The 26,714-nt window shown below is 43.3% G+C and overlaps 1 protein-coding gene across 4 annotated transcripts in view; it reads left to right on the forward strand.

The window, feature by feature from the left end:
* Window positions 1–26,714, forward strand: part of CBFB (core-binding factor subunit beta) — a 165,434-nt gene that overhangs the window by 24,304 nt on the left and 114,416 nt on the right. For all 4 annotated transcript variants that reach the window (XM_069215936.1, XM_069215937.1, XM_069215935.1 and 1 more), the window contains exon 3: window positions 9,772–9,888. In XM_069215936.1, coding sequence (XP_069072037.1) covers window positions 9,772–9,888 — 117 coding nt within the window. The remainder of the gene's footprint in view (window positions 1–9,771; window positions 9,889–26,714) is intronic.

Genomic DNA, 26,714 nt, shown 5'->3' on the forward strand with positions numbered 1-26,714 from the left:
CTGCATTTTTGTAGCCTCCTCCCCCTGTGCTCTATCAGTTTCTCCCAGGTGTCCATGTACCACCCTGCTTCTCTTATTTTATTTTTTATTTTTTGCTTTATGTATTTTTCCCCAAAGGACCAGCAGCTGGCAGTCACTTCATTTGTTGGCACTCTTCTGCACTATATTTTTGTATTTTATTTAGCATTCCGAAATGGCCATATTGGAATGGTAAATTAAAAATGCCAAATGGGTCACCCGGGCATCACAATACATACATACATGTGCGCACACAGAGGCCGTGGAATGGTTTTCTCAAAATGAAAAACCAATCTAAAATAACTGCCTTGTCCGTATGCCATGTGATGTACCTGTGGAAATTTTGGTATTTTAATGTACTGTTCCAACACGACCCATAACATTTTAAAACGGCAAATTAGAAATTAAAAATAAAGTGTGCTGGAGCACCAATACAAACACAAATAAACATTGGCAAAACCAGTAGAACAGCATTCACATTTAATGGTAGCACCTACTTACTTTGCCAGTGCTTGTTTGTGAAGTTTGTTACCCTGGCCTTATATAGTCACAATTTCCTCAACAGTGTTCTCTTTTCACTGTTGCCACTCTATCTAAGTAGAATGTAGTAGAAAGAGGGTATGTGTCTAAAACACCAGTAGGTTCAGCTGAAACCGGGCTTCACAAGCTTCCTTTTTAAGAAATTGAGTAATCACTCTGCAAGATTGAATTTTTTAGGGTAGTGGTGCCACTAAACCAGAGGCAATGCTGGTCAATCTGGGGTATGTGTGCGTGTTTGTAAATGTCCAGCTTTCACAATAACCGATAAAAGGTGACATCTGTGTCTCAGACATTCTGGGGGTTATTCTAACTTTGGAGGAGTGTTAATCTGTCCCAAAAGTGACGGTAAAGTGACGGATATACCACCAGCCGTATTACGAGTTCCATAGGACATAATGGACTCGTAATACGGCTGGTGGTAAATCCGTCACTTTTCCGTCACTTTTGGGACGGATTAACACCTCCTCCAAAGTTAGAATAACCCCCTCTATGTCTCCATAGAGTGTTTATGCCTCATGTTCTTGGACAAATGTACTTTTCTTTTTTGACCTGTACAGCATCCATTTTAGGACATCATCATTCCTCACTCCTCATCCCTACTTCTCAACCCTGCTTCTCATCCATCATCCCTACTTCTCATCCATCATACATCATCCCTACGTATCCATCATCCCTGTTTCTCTTCCATCATCCCTACTTCGCATCCATCATCCCTACTTCCCATCATCATATATCATCGCTACTTCTCATCCATCATCCCTACTTCTCATCCATCATCCCTACTTCTCTTCCATCATCCCTACTTCTCATCCCATCATCCCTGCTTCTCATCCATCTTCCCTACTTCTCTTCCATCATCCAGACTTCTCATCCATCATATATAATCCCTACTTCTCATCCATCATCCATCATCCCTACTTCTCATCCATCATCCCTACTCCACAGGCCTGCATCTGATCCCTACTTCTCTTCCATCCTCCCTACTTCTAATCCCTCATCCCTGCTTCTCATCCCTCATCCCTGCTTCTCATCCCTACTTCTCATCCATCTTCCATCATTCCTACTTCTCATGCCTCAGCCATCATCCCTACTCCTCATCCATCATCCCTACTCCTCATTCCTCATCCCTCAGTCATACCAACACATTTTCAGTTTTGTGAAACACACCTTCACACTGATTAGTTGGGAACAGCCATTCAGAGTTATGAGAGAGAGCTGCATTCTATTTCAATGAAAAACAGCCTCCTCATTGCACATGGTGGGTGAGGAGGGAGGAGAGGAAATGCAACTGTGTGTTTGTTTCCAGTGAATTCAAGGCTGCACAATATTTCATTTTATTTAACTCAGTGTTTTTCTGTTTGTGCAGGCCTCTGCAGAAAGCTCTGCTGGTTTGGGAAATCAGCTCTTGGAGAAAGGGTTATACAGGTCATCTACAGTTCAACCGAAAACCTTTCTGGTTTCAGTTTCATATGTAGAAACAAAATGTTTAAAATCAACTCTGGTGACAGTGCAATCCAATTCATCCAAACCTTTTCTGGTTTCATTTTTATTTGTAACAAATAAAGGGGGTCATTCTAAGTCTGGCGGGCGGCAGAGGCCGCCCGCCAGACTTCCCCCTCCGAAATACCGCTCCGCGGTCGAAAGACCGCAGAGGGTATTCTACGTTTTTCCCTGGGCTGGCGGGCGGTCGCCAAAAGACCGCCCGCCAGCCCAGGGAAAAACTCCCTTCCCACGAGGATGCCGGCTCGTAATCGAGCCGGCGGAGTGGGAAGGTGCGACGGGTGCTGTTGCACCCGTCGCGTATTTCACTGTCTGCCAAGCAGACAGTGAAATACTTGTAGGGGCCCTGTTACGGGGGCCCCTGCAGTGCCCATGCCAGTGGCATAGGCACTGCAGGGGCCCCCAGGGGCCCCGCGACCCCCCCTACCGCCATCCGGTTCCCGGCGGGCGGACCGCCGGGAACTGGATGGCGGTAGGGGGGGTCGGAATCCCCTCGGCGGCGCAGCTAGCTGCGCCGCCTTGGAGGATTCAAAAGGGCGGCGGTACACTGGCGGGAGACCGCCAGTGTTGCCGGTCCGACCGCGGCTTTACCGCCGCGGTCGGAATGCCCTTGGGAGCACCGCCGGCCTGTCGGCGGTGCTCCCGCGGTCCTCCAACCCGGCGGTCTCGGACCGCCAGGGTTGGAATGACCACCAAAATGTTTAAATCTGAGCCTGCTTTTAATTTGTAAGAAATAACATGTTTACATCTGAGGCTGCTTTTATCTCTGAGAGCTGTTTTTTTTTTCTTTTCTGAAACCAGAAAGATTTTTGGTGAACTGCAGATGAACTGCATAACCCTTTCTCCAAGAGCTGATTTATAGCCCTAGCTGTGGGCTCCTTGTATTTCCCAAACCAGCAGAGCTGTAAGAATGCAGCTCTCTCTCATAACTCTGATTGGCTGTTCCTAACCAATCAGTGTGAAGGTGTGTTTCACAAAACTGAAAATGTGTTGGTATGGCTGAGGGATGAGGAATGAGGAGTGGGGATGATGGATGAGGAGTAGGGATGATGGCTGAGGCATGAGAAGTAGGAATGATGGATGAGAAGTAGGGATTAGAAACAGGGATAAAGGATGAGAAGTAGGGATGATGGAAGAGAAGTAGGGATGAGAAGCAGGGATGAGGAGTAGGGATGATGGAAGAGAAGCATGGATGATGGATGAGAAGTAGGGATGATGGATGAGAAGTAGGGATGATGTATGAAGGATGAGAAGCAGGGATGATGGATGAGAAGTAGGGATGATGGATGAGAAATGAGAAGTAGGGATGATGTATGATGGATGAGAAGCAGGGATGATGGATGAGAAGCAGGGATGATGGAGGAGAAGTAGGGGTGATGGATGAGAAGTAGGGATTATGTATGATGGATGAGAAGTAGGGATGATGGATGAGAAGTTGGGATGATGGAAGAGAAATAGGGATGATGGAAGAGAAGCAGGGATGATGATGAGAAGTAGGGATGATGGATAAGAAGCAGGGATGAGACGCAGGGATGATGGATGAGAAGTAGGGATGATGTATGAGAAATGAGAAGTAGGGATGATGTATGATGGATGAGAAGCAGGGATGATGGATGAGAAGCAGGGATGATGGAGGAGAAGTAGGGATGATGGATGAGAAGTAGGGATTATGTATGATGAATGAGAAGTAGGGATGATGGATGAGGAGTTGGGATGATGGAAGAGAAATAGGGATGATGGAAGAGAAGTAGGGATGATGGATGAGAAATAGGGATGATGGATGAGAAGTAGGGATGATGGATGAGAAGTAGGGATGATGGATGAGAAGTAGGGATGAAGAGTGAGGAATGAGGATGTCCTAAAATGGATGCTGTAGACCTGACCTAATCTACTTTGATTCGATTCCTTTCACCCTGTTTTTGCTCTGAATATCCCGGGATGACCCTTCATAATGTTGTCACTCAGTACATCTCTTTATAAAGTTATTTTCTACCCTCTTTCCCAGAATCTCAGTCTGTCCACCTGCAAATAAACTAATATAGTAAATAAAATGACTCGGATTGTAGCTTCATGGCAAGGCTCTTGGGTGGTGCCTTGGTTAACAGACTGATATGTAGGTTTGTGAATGTGACAGAAAATAACACATGTTCTACCTATGCAGGATTTACTTCTAGAGAAAGAGAGTTTCTCCAGGCAATGAACAACAACAAAACGAAAAAAGTTGTGTACTGTAATGGTTATCATCGGCTCTGTCACTAGGAATCACGATTCTTTCCATTGCTACGAGACAATAGCATTAAGTTGCATCACAGACCTGAAGGTCGGTGTATAAGAAGTTTAGGACATATAACGCTTACTTTTAGGTTGTAGAGAGGAGATGTTTTCGAATCTGATACATGTATGAACCTTTCTGTGTGTATGAGTGACCTGTAGCCCTTTCCAGCAACCTTAGCTGAGTCTCTTTTACACTTCAGTACTTGAAACCCATCACTCAGATTGCAAAAAAGGAAGAATGCAAAGCTTACTTCAACTACCACTGTCAATGGCAACAGAATAACCTGTAAGCAATGGACCCAAAGGTGTGAAGCGTTTGAAGACAACACGGTCACCTTCATCTACTTCATCTCCTGAGGTTATTTTCAACCATTTTCATTTCCATCACTCCGGTGGAGACAGGAAGCTTCCGAGCACACCTTCTTCCAGCTAACGAACTATCAATGCGCCTAACCAGTCACGGATTACTTTTAAGAGTGGAACTTGTATCCCTAAAATTGATGTTTCCAGGCTAAGCGGGTCCTCACTCAATTTAAATTGGAACCCAAGTACTATCTCATTTTAGAAAGTGCTTTTTAATATATGCATTTGGTAATAAAGGTAAAAGAAGTAAAAGTTGACTGTGAGCCCAGGCAGGCCTCCGGGCTGTAAGAGGACAGGCGAGCAATGGAGCCGCTGCTCCCCTTTGTCTTATTGTGGAACTAAAGAGAATTAGGGTGGTCCTTCTCTCGAGGAGCACATTACACCAGTGCTTGAGATGAAAACAAGAAGTGCATGTGCCCTATCCCAGAGCACCTGTTTGCTTTAGAGGAGCTGCGCTACACTCCAGTTAATAATGTTGCACCTATGATGAGAAGTGCTGGTGCTGACCCTCTTCTAAAACACAACGGCAGGCACCTCAGTGCCTGGCTACACCTGCCCATTTACAACATTCCACAAACAAATGATGGCATGGAAGGCAGTAGCTGATGTTACTTTAGGCATTCTATATTCACCATTTGGTTTCTCTCCTCCTAAGTCCAACAGATATGCCCAGACTTGAGTCCCTTGCCCACTATGCCGCAGGACTCAAGCTGTTCTTCACTGATGAGAGTATGTATTCCGCAGTGCAATTATATTCATTTCGGGCATATTTGGGAGACTGATGCAATTTTAGGTAAATTGTATTTTTCATGGAGATTTTATGCTACTGTATCCAGTTTAAGATGAATTGTGTGGTATACTTCAAAATAAAGAATACCAGTTTGCTAACCCAAAACTGGTTAATCTCAATAGTGGTGAATCTTCAATACATGTTAAATCTTTCTTATCACAAGGTGATGATTGTTGTCAAAAAGTAATTAGACTCATTATCCAAAAATGTATTACCCACATTTATTTTACAATTTTTAATAAATAATAAGGACTTGAAAGTATGATCAATGCTTTAGCAAAAAAGAACGACAAGAAAGATTTGAACAATATTTAAATATGCTACTTTGGTCTGTTTTCGGGTCTACTGCAGCTCATACAGAAAGAGGAAGCTGGGAAAGACACTGGGCCGTGTTGAGGAAACTGTGTATGGAGGATTGGCCACAGGAGTGGTGGTCAGGGGTTGTGGAAAGATGTGACAGGGGATGTAATGATATGTGATGAACAAGGAGACTATATGAACATTTTCTAAACGAGAGGCATACATTGGCCTAGATTTAAGGCTTTGAAATTGTCCTATATTCTGTGACAATGGATTTGTGGAGGTTTCTCCAGGAAATGTTTCCATAAGTAATTTATTGTTTAGGACGGCATGCAGTGGAGTTAGGATCAATATATGGGTCGGTGATACTTAGCCTATCTTATCCATTTCAAGGAGACCCCGTATCAGTCAGGGATTTTTCGATGACTTGAAGGATGTGTATCCTGCGTATGGTCAAGTTCACTTCAACATTGTGTTTACAGTTATCTCGAGTAAATAAAATGCAGTTTCCTTCTTCATCTAAATTATTTGCCCCTGTATTGTTTTCGTTTAGACCATGTTTTGAAATTGCTAATATAAAATAAAACCTTTTAGAAATCTAAAAGAGCCATGTTGTCATGTGTCCAGACGTTGTCAGGGGTGGTGGAAATACTGTTAGTGACTAGTAGAAGAACCGTGAGTAGGGAGAATAATTCTTAGTGTCTACGCCATTTATTGACTGACAGAGGATCAAACCACTGCTTGGTTGTTTACCGAAGTGAGTGAACTCGATGGATCTAAATAGTATTTAACATTGGAGAGAACCTAAGACTTCTCTCGAGCTCCCTTGGACAGAGCAGATTGTTAGCAGGAAACAGCCCACAATACCCATGTTCTGGGGTATGTTTGCCTGTGAATCCAGCAGGGACCACCAGCAGCAGCAGGCTGCTAATAGAGAACATGCCCCTCCTCAGGAATGCCTTCAGCATTCTGCTAACACACCTCATGAAGGTCAAGAGAGGGAAGGTGTTCAAGAAATATGTCTGTTGAACTCATAAGAACTCATAAGAAAACTCTAATGTTTTCGTGTTAGATTTGCTTACAAAGAAGGGCTGTAGGAAGGAAGGGACAGACCCTCACTACCTCCTGTTGCATTGCCAAAGAATGAGAAAGTTGTAACAGAGTGAGAAAGCATATAGAGTGAACTTCTTCAGTATTAGCTGCCCTTCCATGGCTGAAAATGCCTTTCATGTCAATCGGGAAATTGGTTTGAGATACTTTCAGCTGTGGAAAGAGCCCCCAACCCCTTAGTGGAAGAGACTACTTTAGCCTAGTTGGATGGTGTCTGGAGAGCCCTGTCCCTTTAAAGCCCACCACTGTTGACAAACTGACCTTTGTTTACATATGGGTCAAGCAGATGTCGTCTTTCCATCCAGGATTCCTTGGGTCGTGGAGCTAGAGCACCACCAGAGGTCAGGTACCTGGTGTCTGGAGTGGATTCTAACATGAATAGATGGGCATAGGCTTTAAGAGAAGGTCTAAGTAAGGCCTGGCTAGAGGTATCCATGGGTCACAGTACAGAAACAGCCAATAGGTGTCCCTGAGTGGTTCCTACTACATGGACCATACAGTTTGCAGTACAGCAGTAATTTATAATCAAAATGGTCTAGTCAAATGGTAAACCTTGAGTAAATTTACCTATGCATGTTTACTCTTTAACTTTGTATTAAATGTACTACTTTAGACTATTTATCATTTATAAGCATGGGAGTACATATGGGTGGAGCCCAATTCACAATGGAAAAGTTACTATTGGTGCATTTTCAAACATAGATGGAGATCTCCACCACCGGGTTAGAGGTCTCCTTGTGGTAAATTATAGGGCACAATATAGTTTAAAAGTTTGCTAAAGCTTTTGAAAATTATTAAAAATATTGTAAGATAAATATTGATATAAATTAATGTTATACAGTTTATTTAAATGTAGAAAAAATTGAAATGTTTGAATTAAATATTTCATGTAAATATATTAAATACAAATTAAAATATTTTTTAAAGATTTACTACGAAAAACACCTACATTAAAATGCTTTTATATTTTTCTTTATTCAAAATTATTAACCTTTCTGAAAGTTACATTATATTTTTTAATTTGAAAAGGCTATTAAAGTAATTTACAAAACTTGTTTTTTATTTATATATTTTTAACATTTAAGAAAATGCAGATATATTTTATAGATGTCTTCATAAATAAAAAATGTTCAACATTATTTACTATCAAGTTTATTTAAAGTTCCTGCCTCCATTATTTTCCATGGAAGAATGTTGCAGTACCCGTGCTTGGCCCTGTGTGGTGCTGTACTTACTCCAGTTCTGAGCTGGAGTACATTTAATAATGTTTTGGGTCTTTTTTGGCTGTAGTAACTTTAGAATTGCAGCTTGTGAAAAGCAATGGTCTTACTCTTTTTGTGAGGGGGCCATATCACTCCTTAACGCCCCCTTAACTCTCTCTTAACCCCTTCTCACTCCTCTCAAAACTCCTCCTCTGATAGCAGTAAGTGTTCCTTACTCTCCATCCACTCCTCTGTCCCTCTTACTACCAAACCATAGGCAGACGTCCACATGTAGGCTTGTGCATAGCATTTTGTAGTAAATGAGTAGTAATTACTATTGTAGAACTAGTAAGTGTACAACAAAATGCATTTTGTGAATGGGCCAACTGTTTGTTAAGGGTATGGCAGATCCAGCACAATCTAAAGTATTGTCAGCTTGGTGATATTTTCTTCATAAACATAGCATATTTATGCAGTCCTGGTTTGTTTTATTTCCTTTACTGGGTGGAGCCACCTCTAAATTAATTAGTGACATGGTTCTCCTTTACACAATATCCCCCCACACAAGTCATTAACCCTTTCCTCCCAAATAAAAGAACCTTACAAATTGAAAAATACACTTGTGGTAGAAATACCCTGGGCCATATTTATGGCCAAGTCATGCAGTGTAGCTCACCAAGTCATCTTGCTGCACTACCCTACATGACAGGGAAGGAGCAGTGATGTGCCTATGTGGCAATTCCTGTCCTTTCCCCTGCACTTGCGCACAATGGGCTACTTAGTGCGAACGCCGGCACCCTTGCACCCCGGTGGCCTTGCGTGTCTTCGTATATCTCATTTTTCATTTGCGTTGCATCACAAAGGGACTCATAAATATGACCCTCTGCTTTTAGTTGCTTTGCCTGTGAGTTTAAATGCATGGGTTAGAGGGATGTGTGACCCATGAGATGAAGAGAAGGTGGCTAGGACTCCCAAGTATGTTGTTACACACTATTAAGTGCTTTGTGCTATTAAAATTGAACTGATCCTACTACACCAGCTTTTCTGTTTAAATCTCCCTTGTAGAAACTGGTGAGGTCTTATTGTCTAATCTAGCTGGATCCCTCTGACCAGATTATGTGATCTAGTGTAAATCTATTCCTCTCCCTTTGCTTCTGTTCTATTATCTAACAAAAATTGGGAGTACCCAGAGCAGTCAATTCATTTAGCATTGTGCACCACTCCTAAAATGTATAATAAATGATTCTGTGCCACACTACTGTGCTACAATGCAAACATCTAACCATCTTACTCTGAAGCCAAATCGGGATATGGAAAAATCACATTGCATAAAGGAGCCTATTTTGTTTGGCAAAGAAAAAAACACAAGCTTTGGTACAAGCAGCGATTTAAGCTAAAATCCAACATACCAGACTGTAGTGTCAGCAAAAATAGCCTTGATTCAAAGCTATAATTTATATCTGAACGGCCAATGGAAAATGACGTTAAAATGGAATCAGATGTTTGTAACTCGATGCGGAAGAGAAATGATGAGTGTGTGCTTTTTTGACTTTTAAGAAGTATTGTCTTTGCTGCCTGGCTGAAGACATAAACTGATGTAAAAATAAATGGCTGCTTGCATAATTTATGAAATGCCTGGCTCCCTGATCCTGTTTGTATTGATTTCTCTAAAAGGCTTTTGTGGCCACGGGAACCAATCTGTCTCTCCAGTTTTTTCCGGCCAGCTGGCAGGCGGAGCAGCGGCAGGCCCCGACGCGGGAGTACGTAGACTTGGAGAGGGAGACGGGCAAGGTAAGTGGCGCACACCCACAAATGTCGCTGTGCAGTCTGAGCAAGCTGTGTGCATCTCCCAATGACGCTGTGCATTCTGGGTAAATGTTGTGCACGCTAAGTAGAGCTATGCAGTCTAGGTGAAATGTGTCAACCATAAAATGGCTGTTTATAGTGTGGGTTCACTGCATGTCAACTCAAATGGTGGTGTACACGCTGGGTAAATCACGTTCATTGTTATATGTTGTTGTGAGGTGACTAAATAGCTTCCATCGAGGTAAGAACATGTCCTTGGACTGCAACACCCTGGCCTCGTGCTGGGTACCAGGTTGAACCCTGACACATCTTTAGGATTTAAGACCATGACACTGAGGTGGGCAAGTGGGTGAGCAGCTGAACTGGAACATTATGGGTTTAGCTCAGTCTGTGGTATAAACCCTAATATGTGTCTTTAAGCATAAACACTTTGTGTTTCCTTTGAGTAAGCAGTGTATCCTCTCAGACGTCACTGTGCAGGAACACTTCGGGTTCAATTTTGCTGCGTTGTGTGCATTCTCAAACATGTCCTTGGGTCATAACACAAGAACTTCAAACTGAGTAAGCATAGTGCAACCGTACTCGTGCTCTTCAGCAGTCAAACACACTGTAATGCCATGACGTGCACTCTCATACATGTCCTTGGGCTGTAATATGGGTATTAGTGCTATGACTTTGGTCTGCTCACAACTTTGAGCATTAACAACATTGCTTTGATTCGGGTAAGTGGTGTACGCTCAAATGTCCCTGGACACTAATATCATAATGTCTCATGATGATTTCACATATTACTTACCTTCCCCTGGATGAATGTGAGACGTTTCAGGAAGTCTGAGTTCGAAAAGACACTGGGATTGGATGGCGTTTTGGCCAATAAGGAACTGCCCCCAGGAAGCACGATGCAAATAAGAATGCGATGCATCCCACTGTGGAGAGTCAAGCTGCATTCCCTGAAGAACCTGTGCATTCCATCCCAACCTAAATGCAAATGAAAACAAAAGAAACAACTCACTGAAATGAGAATAGAAAATATGCTTCCACCTCGGTTTCTGTAGCCATTATCAAAAGACAACTGTATTAGCCAAGGACGATCGTCTCCCTGTGTTTGATCATCACAGGCATGTTTTCGTCAGATTGTAGCTCTTCATTCTGACATTGTTGACATTCTTTCAGTTATTGATTTGACTCTTGGCTCACAACAAACAACCTACGCGCTTGATATTCTGTATTCAACAATCGCTAAAATACTGAAAATGAAAGACGGTGCTGTGGCAGTAATGACAGAGAAGGTGCAGTAGGTGCTGTTGTCAGATGACTGAAGCACGAGCTTCAGAACCTGAAATGAGAATGTTTATCCAAAGAAGACTTTTGACCAGTTTATTTAGGTTAATAATCTTAAAGAGAATGCCTATTGTAGAACAAAGGAATGAGAATCTCACAATCAGTGTTTGGGCAGTCATTAAGAATTCCACGAACACCATTTGACAAGAACTCCCTATTCCCATGGCAACAACATTTGGGGATGGTAAACGTGTAAGATTATATCGAGTTTTTTATTGTTCTTAATTCGATAATCCATGCACTTGGCATGTCCACCAAGCCACTGCCTCTGTACAAGAGGTTATTTTTCTGAGTTGCTATTTAGAATTCTTGAAGTAAACCCGTGGCCTTTTGTCTGAATATGTAGAAACACACACCTGCTATTTACGGCTCTCCCTTGGGAGAAACGTCTTTGTAATTATTACAACCACAGCTTCATTTAACCTTTTTGGGAGAGGCGGTCATTAGACTTATTGTGGAAGACAAAAAACTGGCATGATTAAAATATTTCAAGTCTTCCTACTTTTTGAGAAGTCAAAAAAGTCTATGCATACCATTTTGGAAGTCATTCAATTTTTTAGAAGCCCAATAAACATGACTTCACTTACAGTTTGTTGTAGTAAGTGGCTTTTATAACATGAATATAGACGTCATTGCATTGGGTGATGTGCCCGACACCAAGGGGGTCATTCTGACCCTGGCGGTCCGAGACCGCCAGGGAAAAAATGACTAAAGCACCGCCAACAGGCTGGCGGTGCTTTCTTCCCTGTACTGCCGCGGTCGCACCGTCGGGGCCGGCGGTTTCCCGCCGTTTATGCCCCGGCAGTGATAATCCGCCAGGGCAGCGCTGCTATGACCCCCTTACCACCAGCCTGTTTCTGGCGGTTTGCACCGCCAGGAAGAGGCTGGCGGTAGGGGGTGTCCTGGGGCCCCTGGGGCCCCCTGCACTGCCCATGCCACTGGCATGGGCAGTGCAGGAGCCCCCTAACAGGGCCCCGGCCAGCTTTTCACTGTCTGCATTGCAGACAGTGAAAAGCACGACGGGTGCAACTGCACCCGTCGCACGGCCGCAACACCGCCGGCTCCATTAGGAGCCGGCTCCTGTGTTGCGGCCTCACTCCCGCTGGGCCGGCGGGCGCAAACTTGGTTTGCGCCCGCCGGGCCAGTGGGAATGTCGGAATGGGGGCTGCATGAGTGCGGCCGCATGGCGGTTTCCGCCTGGCGGGCGGCAGTAGCCGCCCGCCAAGGTCGAAATGACCCCCCAAATTCTGCTCGCTTTTTTTACTTGTCAAAGAAAAAAAACAAAATGAGGTTCAGCCATTAGATCTGTAAGATTCCAAATCTGAGAACAAAAGTGGAGAGGGCTGCAGGCAGCACAACAAAGACACCTACATGACAATAATGCATATCTGGTCACATATGCCCTTCTTGCATTGGCGTAATGAAACTGGAGGATGTCCCCTGCATAGCGCATGGTGGGGGCCCCCTCAAGACTTTCTCAGCCAGGGTCTGTGCTGAGGGGGCCTCCTGGGGCTCAGGGTCCCCTCCCACCCCCGCACCGCAAGGGCTGCGGGGGCCTTTGTTATGCCATTGCCTTCTTGAGGAGCAGAGTGGGAAGCAAATTCTGAGGGACTTTCTTGCGCCAGATGCAGCTTTGCTGGTCGTCAAATGTTTGCTGTCTGGCCTTGTACAATGCAAAGCAGTCCATTTCATGGATATTAATGACTGGCGTTGCGGGTGGTCAGTGTCAAGCCAGCTTCGCAGAGGAGAAGTTGGGAATATCAATGGGATAGTGTCAATTGTGCATCTGCTGCAGTGGGTAAGGCAGTGTACCTCTAGTCCTACAAAGGTCCATAAATGACAATAAGAATAACTAGCCAGAACAGAGTCGCTTCTATGTGTCTATATGATATTTGTATGGCACAAACCTGGCCAAAGTTAGTAGAGAGGTGTACAAGGTCAAAGGCAAGGACACAGGCACCAAGTGGTTCGAGATGTGTCTGGTTGGAGGACTGTTTCTGCATCATGATCTCGTATTCTTTAAAGAGGTGCATATTCAACTCTGTCCTAAATTGGACCAGGGTTGAGGTGGTCTTAATGGATACATAGACGTTGATCTAGATCCTGAGTGCACACATGGAAAAGGCCTGTTGCCTTGTTTTTTTTACTTTTTCTTTTCGTGTTTCTGTACTTTTGATGGCTGTGTGTGAGTGAGCAAGGGATGTTATGCATTCCTGAGAGGATGGCTTGTATCACAACCATACCCTGCATTTGCTTCAGCCATTGGGAAATATTTCATCAGTGACCATGTTCCAAAAGTAAATACATGTATCTTAACCACGTAGGCCCCATGTTATTGTTTGTCATAATGAGGAATTTGGTACGTGGCAGAGTATTTTTGTGTGGTCTCTAGCCCTGCCAAAGAGCACAACTATAGGTTAACAGCTTCTAAATGTGTACAACCATCTGTTCGTGGCCTGTGAGGAGAGAGGGTGGGGGTGAGCGAGATCTCCACCTCTCTCAAAATGTATCCCTTAAAACGTTTCTAGAAAAAAGTGCCTAAACATTTTTGGATTGTGAGTTGTCGTTTTATGTGTGTGACATTACGTGCTCTGTTTAAAGCCCTTTGGCCATAAATGCAAATGGCGGTATTCAAATCCAGTTGGTGAAAGGAAGTGATTGGTTACCACAGTTCTGATATTTGCACTGGGTAAATAAAGCAACCCCTGTTGTTTAAGATGTTCAAATATTGAGAGGCTGAAAGAAGCTTAATCTTTGTTTTAGAAAACTGGTATGCCTGGTTTTATCCTTTTATGCCAAATACTATAGAAAACATCTTGCATAAATCATCTTTTCAGTTAAACAAGTGTTTACACGAGATGGAACGTGTGCCCAGCCCTAACTATATTTCTCCTTTTTGTTGGCGAAGAGCACTCTGATTTTGATTTTTAGATTATATTTATGTTTTTGTGTCCTTGGAAAGGAAATCATTAAAATTATAAAGCTGCTGACCTGGCCTTTTCCCACCTTCTGTTTTTATTGTCAATTTGCTTATGTTTGATTTCACCATTATTAAATGTATGTGTACATGTGTTTTGTGTGTGTAAATTTGTTCACACAATGAAAAATGCAAGATATATTATTTTCAAATAAATTACAACATTTTAAATAAAAATTTCAAAATTCAGCATTTAAACTTTTCATTGTTTAACTCGGTCGAAGGGCGAAAAATTGTACATTTTCTATTTTTGGTGACCCGAGCACATTAACCCTGCAATTATTTTAATTGCTCTAAACAAAACGTGATTTTGCCTTCTGAGGTGCTCTCTGCATTGAAATGTTTTCTGGCATTTTGCAATCAAATCGTTTGCATCATGAGCTGATGCCCTGTACTGCAAATAATGGGAACACCTTGACTGAGCTAAGGAGTCCTCATATAGAAAGACCCCTTGCTACCCCCTTTCAATTCGACCTTGTTACAAAGCTAATGTCACCAGACATTAACTGATCAACAGACAAAAAGCGTTAAGAAGCACTATGGAAAGTGGGGATGTTGCTACGCCTACATGTTCATCTTCCTTTCTAAAACATTTTATGGGGCCGAGGTTGTGGGTTTCTACTGAGTGCTCATTTTGCACTTTATGCCTGGTTGGAACGTTTATGGGCAATACAGTAGACCCAAGTCGGTCATAAGCCAATCATTCATTCATCACATGCCCCAGGCCTGATCTGTTTATTGTGAAGTTACGACAAAAGCAAAAAGCCTAACTTAGTCATTGTGAAAAGCGTATTTTAAAGTCAATAGGCCAGGGAGGGTGGGATATTATTCACTGTTTTGAAGTTTGGGTATGTATTTGTTACATGCAATCTCACAAGTTACTGTGATAGTCATGATTTTTTTAACAATGGTCGTTCCCTCTGACAAACCCATAGAGTAGTGGATTTACACTGTGATAACCCTTTTAAAGCCTTTTTGGGTTAGGTTGTGTATTGGTTTGTCAAATGTGATTTTGCACACATTTGTTTTTTTACGACTCTATTCCTGCTGGTTGTCTTATGCAGAAGCATATGTTCAATACAGTATTTATGAGTTGCTTATGATGACAAAGTTAATGGTTAAATCTATAGGCCAGATTGATTCATTGGGAAAATTATGTCTGATGCCAAAGGTCTGAACTTTTTATTATGAAAAGTTCAGACATTGGGTCTGATTACGATCTTGGCGGACGGGGTTACTCTGTCACAAACATGACGGTTATCCTGTCTGCCGTATTATGATCCCATTTTACCTTATGGAGATCGCAATAAGGTGGACAGAATATCTGTCACATTTGTGACGGAGTATTCCATCCGCCAATCAGGCCCATAGAGAGAAGTCATGACTTATTTATTGTAAAAAACCTACAGGCCTTTAAGAATAAATTATTATTATACTGTGTAAGCCCTGTTGACAGGTATTAAGATGTGGAATTTTGCAGACTGTGGTAGTAGGGGAGAGTTTTGTAGCCATTCTGACAAATCCTGGGGGTAGAAGATTTGCACTGTGATATTCCTTGTGGGCCCATTTTGGATGGGTTGTATATTGTTTGTCAACTGTAATTTTGTAGATTTACAGACCAGATAAACATGGTGCCGGTGGCCTGCAGTTAGCTCTGTGTCCCACTCTGAAAGTCGGTGCCTTGAGCAGGGGCCGAATTGGCCCTTGCCTAAGGCCGGCCATATTTGCCTCATTAACAGGCAACAGGTACATTAAATGTACAATGATACTCAACGCAGTAGGCTTCTCCAACAGTGCTTGTATCACTAACGGCTTACATGTCTCCTCAGTTGTTTTTCAGTGAGGAAAAGTTCTAAAGCACTACATAAGGCGCCCACTTTCTGCCCCAATATGCATCTCTGTCAGCCCTCAACTTGATAATATGAATAGATATGTGGGTCATACTCTTGGAAAACTTTAATCCTCTCCAGTGGTTGCCAACTACCTCTGGACTCAAAGTGCATGTGTGTTTAGGCGACGGACCTCAAACGTCACACTAGATGCCACTGGCTTGTCAAGGAGTCTTTCGCCATCTTGTTAATGTAAATAAACCGCATCACAGGGTGCCTTGATGAGAAACAAAACAAGGCTCAAATGCTCTCTCCTTTTGAACTGTACTTTTTCCTATGTCTCTAACTAGAGTATACTTCCAGGGAAGCTTGCGCTGTTGTTTTTTATGCTATGTATTTTTTATGTGAGAGAACCTTGCAATTCACTACAAGGTGCACTGTTTCTTTTCTGTGCGTTTACACTGCAGCTGGCTATACAGTGCATTTTTGTGTAATTAGTCACATTGTTTTCATGTTTTCATTTTCGAGTGTGTGCGCGTTCCGGGTTGGTATTGGTGTGCGTGGGTAGTGTCTCCATGACATCACCAAGTTTGTAGGTAAAGATGTAGCCCTATGTTTCAGGCCTCCTTTCCTATTTAAATGGCCAAAGAAGACAAAGCATGGCAGGAAACGGAAGTGGAATCACATGCACAATCCTGGCATCGCCTTTGACTCTGTTTTACCCCCATACAGCTCTTCCTTGTTGCCCCAGGACACTTGTGTCACACAGAAGGCATGTTCTGAGTGGGTTTAGCTAGTCTCGGGTCTATTGTATGCATCTGGTCTGTCTCGGGGATGGCTAGCCTTGGGCTAGGTAGTTATGGGTGCTTGAGGCAAGAAAGGGGCTGGTTAACATAGACCCCTACTGTGCGGACTTATTAAGGGCCTTAAATGTACCTGTTGGGGGGGGGGGGGAGGGGCCTCTCTCATCTGCGTCTGAAGAAAGTAAATCTCCCAGAAGTCCCAGCATCTCTGCACGGAACAGAAAGCAGAGCTCTTTAGCCGCAAAAATTGATGAGCTTCTCTTCAACACGGAAGCCCTTTTCCTTGTTGGGCCACTAGAGGTGGGATGTAGGTGACAGGTTCAAGAAGGCGTATCAAGCCCAGGCGCTGTCCCAGTGACGGTCCTCGTGGAGCTGCACCTGCAGCACGCGCTGCACGTGTTCGAGTCAGGGCAGGTCACGCTACCTAATTAGCATCAAACTCAGGGCTAAGCATGGGCTCAGCAATAGCGGTGCCAGCACGTTGTTTTCCTTTCACATTGTCTCTACAGACACTTTAGCTGCTGCTCCGACTGTTCTGGTAAATTCTTTTTCAGTTGGCCCATTTTCTTATCCTTTAGCAGTGAAATGTCCACACCTGCATTTGAAAGGCTATTTCTGCACTCTCACCCAATAGGCTGTTTCACCGTGACTGTCTACAAGAAAAAAGAAAAAGTCTGGAACAAAATTTTACTTTCCATTTCACAAGTCTGGCAGTTGGCACTGTGATATATAATCAGGGCACCTGAAATTATGTGCATCAGCGGGCACAGCATTTTCTGCATGATCATGGATTTTCCTCATTCGCCATATAATGAACATTCTGGTAAGTAATTTGAATATTGCACCCCAAAATATTTTTTAGCTTGAAGCTCAAACAGATCAAGCTTTATTAAACGAAAAGCTCTATAGCTAATTTGAGAAGTGACAGATCCTTTTTGAAGTTTAACTGATCACATTTCATTTGCTGATAGCTGAAAGTTGCTAGATTGACAAAATAAAGAAATAATACTGCTACATTCTGCATAATTTCCCTTTCCTGGCTACATAATTTTGTCCACCATTGCCATAATTCAAGTGGCCCTGCATCAATACATATCGCCATTCCTGACTTTTCATCCGACAGCATGTTGCATTCTGGGCCTGTTGTTTTGCTTTCCACACCTCCTCCATGGGTTCCAAACCTGAGCATGCACATTAAGCCGCGTCACCTATGCTTACGTTTTTTGCAGTCATCTGCTCCATTAAAAAAACTGCTTGTTTCACACCAAGAACCAAAAGTAAATTTTGATCACATATTTTACAACTTTTCATACTCTCAATCAAATCATGCACCAAAACAAGCATTGGCAATGCGAATCACAAGCATTGGCAATGTGAATTGTTTTGTCTTTTCCGTAAGGGAAAATGTAATGCCTAGCTTCACTACACAAAAAGTACAACGTGGACAGCAGGAGCACAACCTTCCCTACATACAGAATAAGTAGAAGAGATGGTGCAGAAACAGCAGGACATCGCACAGTTCTCTCATACATACAGAACAGGTGCCATACAAGTACCTAACACACTAAAGAGGAAGTGTGGGAGTAAAAGGACTGTTGTAACTTCTCAGTAAACAGACATAATCATACAAGAAATACAACAGTCCTGAAGAAACAGCCAAATCCCTTATGGATTAACCATACATGTGTGTATTTACATAGGATGATGAACCTGAACCTACCTAAGGTAGAATGCTTCATCAATGGGTTCCACATCTAGCACTGGGAAGCATCCAAGAGTATTAGTGTACATTGGTTGAACAGCCTCCTAGTTATGGTCTTCTAGTTTGGGTGAGGTTATGTCCCTCAAATCAGAATTTATGTTCTCACTCAGACTTATATTAAAGTTTGGTGTGGATGAGCTAAAATGATTTGTACTGGTTTTTCCCTACTAATGAATGAAAACAGGAGGGTTGAGCAACAGACAATGCTTATCTTTTCATTCACCATGTTTCAGTACCCAAATATTGCCCTTGTCTCTTCAGACACTCTCTTCAAAACTACAAGTCATGGTCTCTCTAATTGAGTATTGTGAAATGGTCCCAGATTCATAAGGCAGGTTATGAAAGTGCATTCAATATGTCATTTGTTTTTTCATACGATTGAACAACAGGAGTGGAAACAATTCTTCATAAAACAAGTTCAGCTCGTGCAGAAACAGTGCAACCTTGAATCCTGCAGAGGACAGGTACAACTAGATCACCTGAAAGTCCTGCTGATGTCACTGCTGGAGGTCCTAGTGTCCTATCCTGGAGACTTGCTGCTGTCACTTCCTTTATACCTAGCTCTTGCCATTCATGTGTACATCTGTCAGGGAACCTTAGACCTCAAAGCTGAACCCTTGCTATACAAATACAGAGACTGTTCCTACTCATGGTGTTAAAGGGGATGGATGGAGTGGCATGTGCCCAGTAGGCAGCACCAGGATATCCTCCTGGGAGATAGTGTGCACTGCAATTCTGCATTAGGTACCGTAGCATGCCCCTATAAAGAAAAATGGCAAAAACAAAAAAATGCTTCTATGCTGCTCTTTTGTCTCCACATCCCACCATTACTTCTTCTGTCTCTACAACCCACCTCTATTAGATATTCCTTACTTTTGCTTACCCTCTCTATCCAACCTCTACCTCTATCCCGGCTTACATTTCCATCTCTTCTGAATCACTTATTATAATCGTGTTTCACCTTCATTTACCTTTTTATCCTTTTATCTCACTTCAGGTCCCTCACGTTCTTCATTCACACCTGCCTCACTCTTGCCCCATTCTATCCCAGTTTAATAGATTCTGCCTACCCCTGTCACACCCATCTCATTTTCCCATTCTCTCACCCTCTCTATCCTTCACATACCCCCCCGAGGATCCACACCATTTGGGTGGAGGTTGAACACCGAACGTTAGCTGGATGGATACGAGATTTCTCCGACTCACTCAGCTGACAATGTAACTCAAGGGCTATGAATGTGCCCTGTTGAAGGACTAGGTCCAAAATGCATGGGGGCTGCATAGACAGCAAAATGAACAGATGAATATTTTTAATGGACGATAAAGTTTTGAGCTATTACTCGTTTTGGATGAACGCTGATAGTTCTAAATTTAAGAATTGAACTTTGTCAACACTCCAATTAACATTGATTGTTGGAATCAGTAATTTCTGCTGTATAAAAGCAGTGCATCAGGGGACTCCCCTACTTTGGAATATGGAGCTTATTTGTTTTTTCTGGCACACTCTGGGACAGCGATTGTACCTTGATAGCAAGCACAATTGAATAAAACTTAAAGATGCGGGATTAAAGTTGGGAGTGCAATAGGACAGAGGTTCCCAACCTGTGGTCCGGGGACCCCTGGGGGTCCGCGAAGCCTTCTCAGGGGGTCTGTGAGAGCATATAAAATTAAAAGATATTAACAAATATTGACAAATTAGGTCCCCAGCTTCCAGTAATGATTCAGACGGGGGTCCCCGGATTCCCATAATGATTCAGTGGGGGTCCCTAGGTTCCATTAATGTTAAAGTGGGGGTCCACAGAAATCAAAAGGTTGGGAACCACTGCAATAGGAGACCGTGTTCTTTCTAGTACTGCTTTGCAGACCCACATTTAGCCCAGCTGACTAACGTGCTTTTACAAGTATGCCTTCCTTACCAACAGCATCGTGTGCACCCTTTGTCGATCACTATTTTTGATAGCATGCTTCGATGTCAGAGGTTGTGTGATGTCACTTCCTGTGATGCAATGGAAGGTAGAAGGGCATGATCTCAGTTTCGCTACCCCCAGAAACGAGAGTAATAAGATCAAGGGGAGATTAACTGCATAAAACCAAAATCAAAGTGGCAAAGATGGAGTCAGTTTCTGAAATATGCAGTCACGTGGACCAAGGAGAGCACAATAGCAGAGCTGTGGTTTCATAGTAATGAGATGTGAAGAGTTGACTAATAGTCCATTTTCTATGTAAAAGGATGAAGATTGGATTATGTATTTTAGTAACTGTCAATGTATCTATTTTACTGGGTGTGATCTAAACAGAAAAATAGAAAAAAATGAATCAAAGTCCATACCCGGTTCACACGTGGCAGTGGCGAGGCGATGTAAGACGGTGGAAAGAGCATACAGTGGTGGGAGTAGAGAGGGAACTGTCGAGGGTGCTGGGAAGAAATGTCTCTTAAGGCTGGCTCAACCAGGAAGAGAATTAAAAAACATGATTCGTCTTTCAATTGAAGATGGCGTGTACCGTCCAGTACAAGCAGTGCATTATTGCTCATGCTTCTGTCTTTAGTGAATGGCTCCATTCACTATTTACCTAGGAGCTCTTCCCACGCGGGATAAATATAGCGCTTCTTGCGGCTGCGTGAGTGGGTCTGAGGTCCAGGGACAGAGGACAAGAGCCTGTGGCTGGTCTTGTGTCCATAAACCCACGTCCACTGTGCGAAAGAGCATCTTATAAGAGGCATGGCTCATCTCCGACCTCCCCAACCATGCCCACCATACTAGCCAGCCAATATACAGGCATTTTCTAAGCTTTGCCCTGACAGGGGCAGCCCCATCAGATCAAACCTATTTATCGGTTTTTAAATAATATTTGTTGATGCCTTCGTAGCTCATTTTTGTCACAAATTGTAATATTTAACTTTATAGCCTCGGTTATGGTTGGCCTGGAAAAAATGGGATATTTATTGCACCCGATATACATTAGTACCGCAGGAACCGGAATTTCTTGGGTGTGAAAAATAGCACTCAATTGCAATTATTGACCGAAAAATGGGGCATAACGTGCATAATTTGGTACTTAATGCACCTAAATCCCCATTCTTTATTATTCACTGGGAATTTTCCCATGATAAGCCATGGCAGGTTTTAGAAGGGAACAATGCAGAGAGTGCAGTGCTTATCGCCCAAGTCCTAATTGCGGTGCGGGTGATAGCAGGAGTTACTGCACATACTGTAATTATTCAGGCTGACTGTGATGGGGGTCTAAGTTGAATATCTTGCAGTGGCAGAAATTTATTAACGTGCACACAATTTTTTGTTCCAAGGATCCTGGTTGTTGGACTCACTCTAAATATGATCCCCATACATTCCATATGGAGAGAAGGAAGGGCCCATGTGCCAAGGCTTCAAACGGGGACTTTACCTAGAGTTCAACTAGCTTCAAAGGCATTCAAATTTTGCAATTGCATATGTTGAATGATTTTTGATTATTTTTTACAATACATATGTATAGAGACCCTTTTGATTAGGACCAAAATTGGCGATCTGACGATTAGAAAATATGGGGGTGAACCAATGTTTATTGTAGCGGGTGATCCATGTTAGTTGCCTCTGCTGGTTCCAAACCTTATCTTCACCCAGAAAATGTGTATTCTGCTGAGAAATTAGGTGAAGATGTGTGTTTGGTTTTCCCAGCTTCATATGCATCTTTAATGGCCCTGATTTGTTTAGGACTAGATTCTGGTCTGTTTGCACAGGGATCAGAATTCAGAGTTGTGTCATAGGTCTAACAGCAGTGCTGTTTCCTTCGGACAGATTTCAGCAAGTTATACCCCACCATTTGTGGCACGATTTGTATTCAGGGCCTGCATAGGTCACATGTATTGGCTGTTGGCAGACAGTGATACCTCCTTAGGATTGAAACGTAAGATTCAGTCCCTCCTTACCCAAGAACTAATCTTTAGATTACTAGGAAGGCACATTTGGATTGATTATATTTTCATAAAAACCAGTAAGTGGACCTTAGGCGACGATTATAGATAAAACTAAGACTTGAGAATTAGGGTGAGCCTGTTATTCGGTGACAGATCTTCCTGAACACAACAGTGACTACATAACGATGAGGAGTGCCTATTGAAATCAATAAACAAGCAGGAAGAACAAGGGCGTAGCTTGGTCAGTAAGATTTGGGGGTGTGGCCTTCAGATGTCCCAACAGTCACATTCGCATTTAATGTTATACATTATGTGACAAGCAGGGAGCATGAGAGGGGCTTAAAAGGCAGAAGAAGGGGAGAGAAATGCGGATTGGTAGGAGTTCTAATATAAAAATCACAATATTTTGTAAAAAAAAATAAAAAAAATTTGAGGACTTTCAAAACAGTGAGAGTGTGAGTGCGTTTCTTGTCTGTGTGTATGCAAAAGTCCAAGTGAAATCTGACAGGCACCCTACCATGTCCGAGTGAAAGCACCTGCCCCAACTATTCATCAGAAAATACATTTGTTAGGGTGTGTAACACCCCAAACCTCCCCCACCACACTCGAATCTATGCTCATGAGAACAACAGATGCACTTGGCAAATGAAAAATCCCATTCAGTATCAACCTCCCAATCCAAAATAAGTGCCTTGGATATGAAACTGATCTATGTTTACCTGTTGGTGCTCACTTCCTACTGCTGTAAGAATGTGTTACAAAATGTAAGCAAATTTAAGCAGACAGGCAAACTGTAGGGCGATAAAAATACCACAATATTAAATAATACTCCTAGCGGCATAAGAAAATCACAGCTCGAGGAAGATTGGGTGGTAGAAAGTGGAAGACAAAACTGAGCCCTATGTGGTTAGTGGAAATATTCAAGACCCTAGGCTTTCCTCAAGGTGTGCCTAGGGAGGCCCAGGTTATATCTGCAATAATACAGGCAACCAGTGTTTGGGAGAGATTGCCTCTTCCTGGGTAAGAACAAGTTCTGAAGACTGGCGATCTTGGGTAGTATCTGCCCAATCGTGTGCCACATTGCATCAGAGCAATGAAAATCATTCCCACCATTAGCAAGTAAGGTAGCTAGGTCAGTAGTTTGGGATCTAGCTGCCACGTTTTGTGTGGGCCTGCTAATAATTATAAATCCGAGCAAATTCTGCTTTCAGGCTGGGGATGTTAAGAGTACAGCTTATTATCCACGTGTCCAGAGATAACTTGGCTTCAATCCAGATCTAAGTAAAATTTAAATATTGCTATTTTTTACGTTATAGCATATAGTATACTGGAATAAATTTATTTTGGCACCAGGTTACTCTTCTCAAAAGTGAACTGTCTTTTCATGCTACGTGAAAGGCGTCGGGGGGTGAATACAAAGACCTTTTGCCTTCTGAGCGTATTTCATGGATGAAGAAATAAGGAGAAGCTGCGCGACTATTTATGCATGCAGGATTTATGAAGGCTGTTTATCTAAAAGCACTGTCGCGCTGCAGCTAAATTTAGAAAGCCCTGAGTAAATAACGCCCAGACAGTTCTGTGGGATGACTTGGATAGATAAATACTTGATGGAATTTTCAGCTCCCTGTAGCTGCGGGGTAAACCAAGCGCTTGGCAGGCTGGCAGGCCGGCTATGCATACTTGTGAGGTCGCCAAGCAGGTTGGCAGATGCGCCCAGCAAGACACAGAGTCTACATTGTATGGGCAGTGCCCGGCCAACAACTTACTCTAACATCGCTCATGGTGGATGCTCTGGCAAGGGCCGCGTGTGTATGTTGGCCAGTGGCGGCTGTCAGACACAGGGTGCGCTCTGTAAAACTTACCTTCTGAAAGCTCCTTCTGAAATCACAGAAATGTGCATTTAGAGGGGAGAAGCTCTGCGCTTGGGCCCATGGGATTTTTAAGTACTTTTAATCGCGTAACCTCAATTCATGTAGCTAGGGCTGGTGAATCGTTTAGACCCATATTTTGATGAGACTCACTACAGATTCAGTAACTCTAAATTCAGGGGAGATCTTCAAATATATTCTCGAATATTTGGTTCCCCTTCAAGAGTCTTCAGGTTGCTCGATTAGAAGCTCACCTGAGCGCTGTTTGCACTCTGTGTAATCACCATCCGCTACTGTCTGCTGTTTACGGAGAAAATGTGTGCCTAATCCTAATCGCTTACTGAAGAGTTAGATGCTCTATAGGTTACGCAGAAGCCAGAGGGATATAATGCTCACTCCAACAACTGGATCTAAGTGAGCTAAATTTATTGTGAAATCAGATGCCTGTGCTTTCTTCTTTGCAGTATTTTTACATTAGTGGATGAACAAGCTTTTCTCAATTTGCGGCTCTTGCACTGCAGTTTAAGGATTTCACCCGAAATTTAACTTGAAAATTTGCAGAGCACTCAAGTCACCTTAGCTTCACGATGCTGACTCCTACAGGCTTTCATCACTGGTACCTTAAGAACTGGCTTTATTACCATTCCCAATGAAACTCTTGAAATTAGTGGTTACCAAACAATGGAAGGTTCTACCTGTCACCAATGTACGTAGGCTTCTGGCCTACTAAAAAGTAGGAAGACCGTGCTGGTGGTTGCAGGTGGAGAGCACTGGTGCTCATTCTTTCTTCATCAATCTTTGATGCTGAGCAAAAGAGGGAAAGGCCGAAATGGCAGAAAGAAGGGGGAAGGTAAGGACACGAAAATGGTGACAACGGGAAAAAGCAGGGATGAAGAAGAACCGCAAGAGTGAAATAAAGGGACAGGAGGTGAAGAGTGGCAGCTTGATGTGGAATGAAAACTAGGTAGTCGTGGTATTCGGCTGCTCTCGAGCTTGGCAGTGCTGGTGGCGGTCTCCCTAAAAACTTTGGTCCCTTGCACTTACATATTTTTTCACAAACTAAGAGCAGAGGCAGATTACTAGGTAGTGCTAGCAGACAATGTGCTACGGGGGCAAAGACATCTGCTTCCCCTCCTCCCTGTGCGCATCTAAGCTTCAAGTTCCTGTAAAGGTCCGGATCGTATTCTCTTTCTGTGATGTTTCCAGTCGAGGTGGAAATTGTTGAAATAAAGGAAATATGTCTCCCATGTTTTTTCGTACAGAACACAAAAGTAAGCCAGAAAGACTGAAAGCCTGCCCCTGGGTGTAGTTATTTGTCTCAGTATTACACAAGTCCCCGAAACTAGTGTGTTTACAGGCATCATATTGTATATTATGTTCTTAGGGCTTTTAGCTGAGACAGTGGGGGTCATTCCGACCCTGGCGGTAAAATCCGCCAGGGCCGGGGACCGCGGATGCACCGCCAACAGGCTGGCGGTGCATCCCTGGGCATTCTGACCGCGGCTGTACAAACGGGAAACCGGCGGTGTACCGCCGGTTTCCCGCTGCCCTGGGGAATCCTCCACGGCGGCGCAGCTTGCTGCGCCACCATGGGGATTCCGACCCCCTTACCGCCAGCCAAAACCGCCAGGAACAGGATGGCGGTAAGGGGTGTCGTGGGGCCCTTGGGGGCCCCTGCAGTGCCCATGCCAATGGCATGGGCTCTGCAGGGGCCCCCTAACAGGGCCCCACAAAGATTTTCAGTGTCTGCTTTGCAGACACTGAAAATTGCGACGGGTGCCACTGCACCCGTCGCACCCTTTCCACTCCGCTGGCTCCATTCGGAGCCGGCATCCTCGTGGAAGGGGGTTTCCCGCTGGGCGGGCGGGCGGCCTTCTGGCGGTCGCCCGCCCGCCCAGCGGGAAACTCAGAATAACCGCAGCGGTCTTCTGACCGCGCAGCGGTATTCTGGTGGCTCCCGCCGGCCCTGCGGTTACCGCGGCCGGCGGGAGTCAGAATGACCCCCAGTATGTTGTTGTTATTCATTTTTTTTATCAGCTAAAAGCTATAAGATACTCTTAGTTTACTTTAAATCATGTTTTTCCAAAATGAAAAACTTTAGAAATCACAAAATAAAATCTCAAAATGAAACCAGTGTACTTAATTAATATTATAGTTATTCTCATTATTGCTGTTGTTATTATTGCCACTGCTAAAGATAATAGTAGTAATAATAATAATAATAATAATAATAATAATAACAAGAATAATAACGCTGATTAGCTTCTGCTATGTCTCTAGGCTAGCTAACCTTTGTGTCTGTTGTTCTCTAGGCTTTA

The sequence above is a fragment of the Pleurodeles waltl genome, chromosome 12, assembly GCF_031143425.1.
Source record: "Pleurodeles waltl isolate 20211129_DDA chromosome 12, aPleWal1.hap1.20221129, whole genome shotgun sequence".
Lineage (NCBI taxonomy): Eukaryota > Metazoa > Chordata > Amphibia > Caudata > Salamandridae > Pleurodeles > Pleurodeles waltl.